This window comes from Dendropsophus ebraccatus, chromosome 2 (assembly GCF_027789765.1).
Source record: "Dendropsophus ebraccatus isolate aDenEbr1 chromosome 2, aDenEbr1.pat, whole genome shotgun sequence".
In the NCBI taxonomy this organism is placed as follows: domain Eukaryota; kingdom Metazoa; phylum Chordata; class Amphibia; order Anura; family Hylidae; genus Dendropsophus; species Dendropsophus ebraccatus.
In genome coordinates this window covers 172954415-172966122 of record NC_091455.1, presented here as the reverse complement: position 1 = coordinate 172966122, position 11708 = coordinate 172954415, and the positions used below count along the sequence as shown (strand labels likewise).

At 41.6% G+C, this 11708-nt stretch overlaps 1 protein-coding gene across 1 annotated transcript in view; it reads right to left on the bottom strand.

The window, feature by feature from the left end:
* Positions 1 to 547: 547 nt before the first annotated feature.
* The window catches only part of JAZF1 (JAZF zinc finger 1), a 215839-nt gene continuing 204678 nt past the window's right edge, over positions 548 to 11708 (bottom strand). Inside the window, exon 5 of the mRNA XM_069958740.1 lies at positions 548 to 5073. Within this exon, the coding sequence (XP_069814841.1) occupies positions 4897 to 5073 (177 nt within the window). The 3' untranslated portion in view covers positions 548 to 4896. The remainder of the gene's footprint in view (positions 5074 to 11708) is intronic.

Here is an 11708-nt window from a genome sequence, read left to right as displayed (position 1 = left end):
AATCTCCCCCAGTGTCTGTAGTGGATGACATTCACATTACCCCAAAGGACCTGTCTCCAGGAGAGAGCCTCCTACGAGCTCAAGTACATGTCTGTATAACAGCTTTCTAAATGAGCCACATATTAAGAGTCAATGAGATCGGATGTTATCCAAGGGCATTAGGAAGCCCTTCTCATTATGAGATCTCAGCCTATCTTTGGCACTACATGTACAGCTCCTGTAGAAGACTATAGTCTGACCTTGTGCACAAAGCCTGGACAATCTCAAAGTCTATCGGGGGCTAGAAGAAGTAATCCAACTCCAAACCCCTCTTTATTAGGATGGCTGTAGATTTGAGAATTCTGACCTTCTTCTTCATCCAACATTTTTACTACAGACTAGAGATGAGCGAACCGGGTTCGGGTTCGAGTCCATCCGAACCCGAACGTTCAGCATTTGATTAGCGGTATCTGCTGAACTTGGATAAAGCCCTAAGGCTATGTGAAAAATATGGCTATAGTCATTGGCTGTATCCATGTTTTCCAGACAACCTTAGAGCTTTATCCAAGTTCAGCAGCCACCGCTAATCAAATGCCGAACGTTCGGGTTCGGATGGACTCGAACCCGGTTCGCTCATCTCTACTGCAGACCAATCACCAGTCTTGTAAACATTATCCTATATTATCTTCAGAACCAGCAAAAAGAATTAGACAAGTATAAAAAAAAAAGTTCCTCCGACCTCACCCCTGAGGCACCTAGCGCAGTGTACACGAGCCTCGGTCAGATTATATCAATATGTGATAAGCAGATCCAGCTGCTCTTTAGAAAACATTGAAGGCCTTCTGCTCAGCGTGGAGAGGTTTTGACCATAAGTGACCAATAGATCAACCAAATACACCACTGAGCACTGAATATGCAGAGGCAAACTCTGCAAAATCTATATTAAAGTCCATTTAGTCCACATTTAAAAAAAAAAAAAAAATCTTTTTCCTGCGCCAAGTTAGATACAAGCTGAGATTCTCTGCTCGTTTCTCTCCAGTACATAATGCCTCCATCATTTCACCATGACCACGACCATACTGTACCTCATATCATCCAATCAGATTCCAACTTTTTTTTATTTGACCACAGATCAAAATTTGGATTTGCTTCCCTGCTTTGAGGTCTAATTGGCCTTTCTTCCACCTGAAGTGCCAGAGTACAGAAGCAGAGAGTGTCATGGACACACTGGTACTGTAGCCGTAAAGTCAACTTGACCCAGGAATAAGATTTTGCCAAATTGTATGCTTTAATATGAGTCTTCTGATAGTTCTCCTTTAATTTCCTATAGCTAAAATGAAAAGCTTGGACAATTTTTTTCTTTCTTCTATATAAAACAAGACAATATCATATAAACTATAAAACAGGATCTGTAATCAATGGGCGACATTAAAGGTTTGCATATTTATGGTCACTTCTGCCCTAAGATGTTTACACCGGTAGATCGATAAAGGAACAGATCGACCCTTCTCCGTCGCTATGTTCCTCACGCAGGTTCAGAAGTAACTGAGGAGGATACATCAAAGGGGGGACCCTGTTACTACTCCTGTCACTAGGGTGGAAGCGGTCAAAAATATACAACCCCATTAATCAAAAATACTTCCTACTAAAATATAGTCAGGCACAATTCCCAAGGGAAAACATATTACCCGTTACCATGAATGAAAAAAAAAATTAGGAAACATATGAAAAGTCGACCCTGAAGCCTGGACTAGTCCTGGTTCTTTTATTTGTGCTCCACTTTGTACCTTAACAATGGCACAAATATGCGACTATTGGTACATGTCGCTGCACTTGCACTTCTTGCACTCCGAACTTGTCTCAAGTAGCAAAAAAAGACAAAAAATAAAAATGAAAAAAGATCTTGCATTCTGAGATTCTAAATTCCAATATTTTAACTCTTCATCTACTGAATCCCTATGTGCCGGGAGGTGGTTTGGTAATGTTTAGGCTAGGCAATGCCACATCATACAACGTAACAGCACAAAAAGGCTCCTTGGACCCATTGGCAGCCTCTATGTTGTTGAATGGTGCTTGGTTCTTAGCAGAAAAGCCATGCTAACTTGGCAATGGAGCATGCCACCATTTTTTCCCTTGAATTCTATAGAAGACCCATATTATCTAGAACTGTGTACATGAGCCTTACAATATCACATGATAAACTATCATACTGGGTAAGACTAAATATGCAGTTATTTTTCTTTTTAGGGGGGTTTTATTGGCCTTTAAGCTATGTTCACACACCGTTGAAATGATGGATGCTTTTACTAGACGTCTGTCATTCAAACTGCAAAAACGTGCCATTATTTAATAAAAGCCTTTAACCGCGAGCACACAATGTCCTTTTTTAGCCTTTTGACGCCTGTTTTCTTTCGGGATGGCCATCATTTTACAGCCAAATAACGGTTGTTATTTTGAAATATAATAATAAAAAGACGTTGCTTGTATAATGACAGCCGTTATTATAAAACAGTATTCGTCGTTAAATGACAGCCGTCCAATAAAAACAGCTGTAATTTTAAGGGTGTCTGAACATAGCCTTAACGTGTACCTGTCACTTTACAAACACTTCTGAGTGTTTAGACTGAGAATGAGTTAGAGAGAAGAACGTGATCCAAGACGTCCCATAGACTTAAGGAGCCTTTCTCAATCACGTGGTACACTCACGTGCTTCTCCTGGCTCGTTCTAGCGATCATTCAGAGTTTGTCATAAAGTGACAGTACCCATTTAAGCATAATTTGAATTCAACAGTATAACTCCAACGTTGCTAAACCTGTAAGGCTGCTTTGACTATATGAAAACTGCATCTGGCTATTGGTGGGTCTTCTAAAAACACCAGGACTGTCTCACTAGGTTGTGCGAACTACCTGTGATGTTCCGGTGTCATCCCACCCTTGTGGCCCTATTACGTCTCAGCCTTTGCAGAGAGCGATTTACGTCACATATCTTAGAAATGACTTCCTGGCCAACAACAGAACATGGCAAATCCAATCCTGGCCGGCTTCTATAACACTAAAGATTTTTTTTTAGATTTTTTCCATTTTCATTTTTTCTTTTTCGCTAGTTGCAGACAAGAATTTTAGCACTTTAAATGGTAACAAAAATAGGCTAAGCAAGATAATAGGAAAATGATAGCAAGCACGAACTTTATACGTATGTCATTTAAGTATGAAAATATTTTTTCTTATAATATGTTAAAACATTCTTATTTATACTTCAATTACCTATGCAACTGATACCAAATATACTGAGTTCAACAAGTAAGGCAGGTTAGCGAGTCTGAACGTGGTGGTAATTTGGTTTTAAGCGCACATTAAGCTCCTGTCACCAGAAAACAATGAGAGGATTAATGTGGTAGTAAAATTTTGCAACAAAATGACTCAAGTTTATCTAGAGCGTTTTAGGTTCAGTTTCCCACAAGTACAGAGAACGTATGTAGAACGATGTATGGAGACAGTCCGCATGTGCCGTTTCCATGTCAATGTCAAGGAACCATATTTTACCATCTGCCCTTTCCCTGGCTAAAATAATTAAGGGGGGGGGGGGGGGAAGTAATTTTCTACAATTAAAAAAATACTCCCCAAATTGTACATGGGGTCAAAGGGCTTGAGAAAGCCCTAGACAAGAATCATTATCCTCAACAATCCATATGATCTGATGGTTGCTAACAATTAATCATCTCTATGGACTAAAACAGTTTACTTTACAATAGTCTCAGAGAAAAGCATATGTTATAGTAATGTTTCAGATGCTAAGAATATTTGTCCAAGGGAATATCGTCCATCCTTCTACCTGATGAGTGTATATAAAAAAAAATACACTACCGGGGATGGTAGTGATCAGTATGTCTATGGCTTTCTTGAGAATATTTGCATTAAGTGAACAAGTTAGATGCGAAGCTATCCTAAACTTATATATAGGCCCAACCCCTTATACACGGGCAAATTACTGTTTGTAAGAATACTCATTCATGATTGACTAAGGGCAATGCTCTACACTTTATTCTGCATTGCTTCTTATGGGCTTGAATACATACAGTTTATAAAATTCTCAACTTTAATGCCCATATGATGTGCCTACACTCGTCCTTATAATTTCATCCACACCCCAGTCACCATTAATCCTTTGGCAGACATATTAATGTTTTTTTCTGTCCACATGGGACATTTAGTTCATCACTTTCGCTCTGGAGATTATACGGAGTATAAATAAATTCCTAATTACAAAAGAAAGAACACTGAACCCTTGCTTCTAGTGATAGAACTTGGCCAATATTCCATAAAGTGTACGTCCTTGCAGCATGCCACGAAAAATTCTCCTCAGTCACTTTCTTAGGAGCAAATGATGTGACTTGAAATGGCCAAAGACAACTTACACTGTCCTCAACCTCCATAGCCGCCACATGGGTGGTCTCCACACTCACTTGGCAGTAAAATAATTAAAACTAATGGTCTCAGCGCCAAGATTACGTCTCCCATTCACATATCATGATCACATCTAAACAACACAACATGCATCCCAATTGACTGTACTGTCTTTAAAGTTTGGGAGAGGGAGACACTTGTTTCCCCCCATAGAAGGTCTGATTATATATTACTATTATTACTGTAGCACCGTATCAAAGTAATAAAAATGGATCTGGTAACGTACATGTGCAAAGTACAAAAAGGGTCACTTTAAAGAAGAGAAATTATTCCAGACAACTGGAATTCTTTGATTAAAGCATGCACTGAAACATGGGTTTCGTAGGACTTTGAGTGCTTCCCCTGAAATGCAACATAAAGGAGATAAACTAAACTAAAATAAAACCAGAAGGTGGCTGTTCTCAGAATTAGCATCTGCTGGTGAGGGTTTCTTGGCACAGATGTCTTCAGCTTTTATTGCTGCATTTTCCTGATAATCTCGGCAGAGACAGGAGGATGGAAATTGATTGTGTGGTGACGGAGACCCTGAGCTGTCTTGTAACTCTTCCCGCAGCGGCATTTGAAAGGTTTACGGACTCGTATTTGCGTTCTGTGTCCATTCTTGGCGTGGTACTTAATACCATTTACATTCTGTGGGTGAGAGGGAAAACAATACAGATGTTAAATTAAAACGAGATAGAGATTTTCTAAAGATTACGCATAGCCCATATGCCAGGAGATTCCCCTGGTGTGTATGGAAAACATGCCCATAGACTTACAATGGAAGATGTCGTATTATCATTGCCTCAACTGTACAGAAAAACTTTCAGTGCAATTGTATGCAAAATAACAATAACTAGACTTAGGACCCCTGGGTCTTCCCCCCTGAACCCCAGATGCGGACAGAGTCCCAGGTTGGAATCTCTTGAACAGTCTGGATTTAGCCGCAGTAGCGCTGATGGGGCAGTAGTGTGGTTAAGGGTAATGAAAGACCAACCGGAGAGCAATGAGGAATGCCACAAACCAGGGGAACCTAGTCAGGAATCATGGAAGCAATGGTCAGAACCAGGAGCAGAGGCTGAAGTCAGGATTAGGATCAGCTTCAGGAGTCAAAGGCAATAGCAAAAAAATAGGAAAAAGAGCCAGAACCGTATGGACTATAAGAGGATGTTTACACATTCTATATGTACTGTGGGTTTTCTGCAGCAGATTTTAACACTTACTTACCAGCATAAAATCAGTGGCAGTAAGTCTGCAGCGTATATAGTACATGAGAACATAACCTTAAGGGGTTTCCTCACTTATTCACAGGATAGAGGATAACTTGTGGATTGGTGGCGGTCCAAGATCCGTTTTGAGTCCTGAATGAGCACTGCTTCATTCATTCTCTATGAACTGTTATTGCCAAGTGATGCACCCACCACCACCCCTACTGATATGTAAGTTACCTTGCTATCCAAGCTATCCTGTCCATAGGGAACAACCTGACCAAACAACTAAATCCCTGCACTCAGAAGGTGGCACGATGAATGCTAAATGCCCTTTAAAAAAACTATGCAGGCCACACATAATACTCTCTTGCTGCCATCTCTGTCCATGTCAGGAAGAAGCAGGAGCAGGAGAAAATCCCCATAGACAACCTCTCCTGCTCTCCAGACTGGAAAGAATACACCACTACAAGACATACAGCAGCTGTTAAGTATTGGAAGATTTGAGATTTTTTTTTTAAAGAAATAAATTACAAATCTCTGTCACTTTCTAGCGCCAGTTGATTAAAAAAACAACAAAATTTTTTGGTGAACTACACCTTTAAGGACAGTCCCAATAACTAGGACGTTCTACGATCAGGTCTGCTTACATGCTTGATTTGCTGTTTTCAGATATTGGTTGAATTTTGTAAAATAACTAATAAAACAAGATTTTTTTCGGGACATTAGAGCTGCCTGAGAGTATATTTTTTTTTTAATTTTTCTCTTTTCTCAATGAAGATCAGAAATTTATATGAATGAAAATCAGTTTCCTACGTGTGACTAGGGTTATTCTGCATAGATTACTGCCAGACCCATTCAGAAAGCTGTGGAAATCTCTGCTACTTCACAACCATGATTGCTGCCATTCAAGACAACTGAAGACTAAAATAACAATTGGGCACCAGTTTAAAAGACTTCTACTGTATGAAGATAACAATGTCATATAATGTGTAGGATGCATTGACCACCTACTAAGTATTGGGATATTCCAATGTATATCAGAATACTAAGGAAATGACATTATTGTAACTAAAATGCAAATAAAGTAATTAAATCCAAGTCTTGTTGTACAGTAACATTTTTAATGACATTTTGATGGGCAATGAAATTCTCAATAAAAGACCTTACACAAACTATAATTTTATATGTTATTTTCTAGAAACCTCAATCTAATGTCTACTGGACTGGTGATTTTACAGCCTTCATATTCTATATATTCCTTCCTCTTTACAGATGTAAACTATGAATATACGGTATATACTGTTTCCACTTTTCTATATATAGCTCTTTATACAAGAATACAGACTGCGCAATAGTTACAAGTAAACAGGGCTGCATTGTCATAAGAAGCCTTCTTTGTACTATTAACCATTGGCAGTAGTAAGCGTCCTCTTCTGCCAGCAATCAAACGTTTATTGCCCATTTGGCTTTTTTTATTGCCTTCTCTAGATGAATTTTTGCTCAGATGTGACACGTACTGCTGCATTAACCCCTTAGTCGGGGCTTCCGCGATGCACGTCCTATAACACACGATGTGTGAACAGGGGCATCTTTACAACATGAAACAAACAAATAAAAATCATCTTGCACTTATATAAAAGGAACCAAACGTTCTGTTAATGGGACTTGATGAGCAGTAAACTCTGCACATCATAAATACCCTCGGCTTGTTAAGTCTGCGCAACTGCAGACAGCGCTGAAGACGGTTATATGGCTGCTCTTATCACTCGTGGCCTCCGCCATGAAGGCAAGGACACAGTAGAAAACATAAAGTCTGTAAAACTTCTGTATGAAATGTGGACATACCTGAAATGGTAAGAAAGTAATGCTAAGGTAAGACTTCTACACTCGATATTCAAGGGCAGAGGCAGGGCCGGCCTTAGGGTAAATGGCGCCCTGTGCGAAACCTTTCTTTCGGCGCCCCCCCCCCCCCCCCCCCCCCCGACACCTTTAAAGTAACATAAAGCTTCCTGCCCTCCAGACAACACCCATCACCCGACCCCCCTGCCATGCACACAACTACCCACGCCGAACACACAACTACCTTACCCCTCAGCCATACACACAACTACTCTGCCCCCCAGCCATAAATGCAACTACCTCTCCGCCATTCACACATCTACCCCCTCCAGCCATATACACAACAACCAACCCCTACAGCCATACACACAATCACCACCCCCAGCCCCCAAACAACTACCACCCTCAGCTCCCCAAACTACCACCCCAGCCCCCCACACAGCTACCCACAAATACACACAGACACACACAGTACATGCAGACACACACATAACGGTCACGGTCTCTTCCCTATGTCTGGCAGCTGCTGGAGCCTCCTCAATCCAGCAGGGGCCCTCAGCAAGCCCACCAGGCATGAAAGAGGGCGGGCGGCCAGCTGGAAGGGCGCTCCAGCAGACAGGCAGCACATCTAACGTCCATAGATGTGCAGTGCAGCTCTCTGTCTGCCAGAGCGCCCCCTAGCTGGCCGGGAGTGAGGCGCCCTGTGCAAGTGCACAGGTCGCACACCCCAAAGGCCGGCCCTGGGCAGAGGCTATAGCAGGAAGCAATAGGTATGGAAACTTTTTAAAGCGAATGTACCATCAGGTACATCGCTTTTTTCTTTTACCATAATCTATTGGTGCCAGGACAGGGATGCCGGTGGCATGGTCCTGTGCCCGGCGCCGGTCTTTTCCTGAGCGATATCCCCTTCCCTTGGTGACGCAGCTCCATTGATTCTAATTTCGTCACACTGGCCTGCCCCCCAGTACTCCGGGGCGGGCCGGTGCCCAAGAACAGACCAGCGCAGAGCGCAGGAACCGGGCAGCGTTTCAAAAAAGACGACCGTGCCACCGGTATCCCCACGCTGGCGCGATTAAGGTAAAAAAACAAACAAACACTGATGTACCTGATGGTACATTCGCTTTAATGTGTCTATGCATGCAGAATATTTATTTCCAACTAGAGAGAGCGCAACTTGAGCATGCTGGAGTCCATCAGAACGGATGGGTGGAGTAGTTGGATGCAGCTCTTAGGCTACTCGGAAAACATGGGTACAGCCATAGGCCATAGGCAGATACACCAGGACCAGTTTCATTAGAAGCTAATGGAGCTCTTACAACCACTATCTTGGGTTCACACTACGTTTTTGCAATCCATTTTTTTCATCTGTTTTTTTTTTTTTTTTTTTTTTTTTTAAATGGATGAAAAACGGATGGAAAAAAACGGATGCATGTGTTTTTTTTTAAAGGACAAAAAAGGTTGACTACGTTTTTGTGTCGTAAAAAAAAACAAATCAAAACGGATCCTTTTTTTTTTAATAATAGAAAAACGGATCAAAACGGATGTACACACATGCATCTGTTTTTTTCCATCCGTTTTTCATCCATTTTAAAAAACGGATTGTAAAAACGTAGTGTGAACTCAGCCTTACTAACCACTGAGCCCCTGTGCTGTCCCAATAAAACTTTATATTGGTTGACTGTGAATAGTCCTGACAATATGAGAGCGGGTCATTTGGACCTTGATGTAATTAACCTAGTAACCATTAAGTTAAATGAATATCTTGTATCTAAGATATATACAGTATGACATTTTTGTATACAGCATGAAAAATAACAACATATGACATTATTTATATCATCCCTATTATAAGGAAATGAGGAAAACACAAAGGGGAGGTTCGCTATTGGCAAGGGTTGTCAGATTTAGTCAGGGTGAAACATGGGAAGAAAATGGAATCCTATACTGACCAAAAATCATGTGTGTATGTGCCTTGGTGCACTGGGGGAGGGCCTATTGCCCTCAGTGTACCGATCCACCATGGCCGGCCCATCCATCCTAAGGAATGTTAGTAGAGCAGAGCACCATCCCAATATTCATAAGGAGGGACGGGCTGGTGTGGATCTGTACACTAAGAGTGGTAGCCCCACCCCTAGTGCACCAAAATGCCCAATTAGCATATGAAATAACCTACAAATATTCTGAAAACGGTTATGAAGGTCAAGGTAAGAAAATCACCTTCATCCTCCATGCCCTGTGCGCTATAGGTACATATCAGCAGGTTAGACGCTACAAACCTGCTGATAGTTTCCCTTTAAATGAGTGAGTACAGCCAAGACTGAGAGCCAATGGAATGACTGGTCTCATGTACGTATACTATATAGTCTGATTTGCTGACCAATGGTTACCTGTGAAGCAACAATGCATCATGTTGTTCTCTGACTTTTGCATTTAAAACACTAAAAGATACACACAACTCCCAATACATGACGGTGCCATAAAAACCGACTAAATTGAGCTAAAAATGTCTGGAAACTTGGTTTTAAAGAGTAAGAGTGAGTCTTTGTGTGGCTGTGTCCGCCATCTAAGCCACACCTGCAGGAAAGGGGTGAAAATGAATTATGACTGAGGACAAGATTTAGTTCAGGCCTAATAAAACGCACATAGCATACAAGCAGCAGGCAGGGGGTAAGCAAAGTAAGGTCGAAGCCGGATCTGAATGAGTAACCTAGAAATAAATTCTGCTTCTATAATTACTGGGGACTTGCTACTTCTTTTTCCACTCTGCTAATGTCAACATTTTGTTGTGTGTATCGATGAAGCCTGCCAAGGTCTGAAGGTATGAGGCATAGAACAGTGCCAATCTTGTAAAATGGTTTTACTGCCCTGGGTAACTACACTGGAGGCGACAAATTATGAATTCACATGACTTTATTTATTTTTGAGAAACACAAATATGATTTACTAGGGAAGTGATGTGGCAGATGCATTCATAGTGAAGAGACTGGATAAATGATGAGTTGGTCAAGCTAGGTGTCCATAGGGTAATTTATCATAATACACATTGCATAGTAGTCCAATATATCAATGATCATACTCCTGAATTGTGGAACTGCTAGATCGGCACTTTACTGGGCCTATTACGTGGCCCGATAATCGTTTAGCAAGGGCTGCACGGACATTGTTAGCGATGTCCGTGCAGCCCTTGCCTAAACAGTTAAAGGAGTTGTTCACAAAAAAATTTTTGGCAAGTGCCAGAGATTTGTAAATTACTTCTATCAAAAAAAAAATCTCAAGTCTTCCAGTACTTCCACCTTTGTCCATGTCAGGAACTGTGCAAAGCAGTAGCAAGTCCCCATAGAACAGTGCTTCTCAATGCCAGTCCTCTGGCCTCACCAACAGGTCATGTTTTGAGGATTTCCTTAGTATTTCACAGGTGATATAATTATACTCAGTGCATCAGGTATTCTAACAGCTGTTCTTTGTATGGGAAATCCTCAAAACAAGACCTGTTGGTGAGGCCCGAGGACTGGAATTAAGAAGCACTACCATAGAAAACATTTCCTGTTATCCAGGGCATACAGAATCTGATAAGTACAGGTAAATCTATATAACTTCCTGACACCAGCTGATTTGAATCAGCCCTAATGCTTTTAAAATAAGAACAAGCTGGGCAGCTGTTTTTAACAGGGTTGATTAAAAATATTCTATTGTGTCTATAGCCCCTATGCAGAGCAGTGTGTCTCTATGGTTACAGACTACAATGTGTAGTCTGATCATGGCTGATCTAAGGCTATGTTTACACTACATAAGTGCCGCGTAAATCACGGGCATTGATTTCCGCAGCACTTACGTAGTGCTGCAGCCTGAGGGAATCCCGACTGGAGTGTATACGCTCCGGCCGGGATCCCATGCGGCGCAGTGAGAAACTGACATGTCAGTTTTCTGAGGCCGCAATTCAGTGAATAGCGGCCACAAAAAACCCTGTCAGTGCACACAATAGAGCGAGCAGCTCCGACCGCTTGCTCTATTGTGTGCTGTGGGAACTCAGAACTCTGTGGGTCGAAAGATCATCCGGCCGGTACTGCAGTACCAGCCGGGATGATCTTTTCAGAGACCGGCCATTCCGTGACCTGGCCAGGTCAAGGAACGGCCGGTCTCTTACACCATGTGAACATGGCCTAAGGGTACGTTTACACACACAGATTTATCTGACAGATTTTTTTAAGCCTAAGGCTGGGTTCACACTACATATAT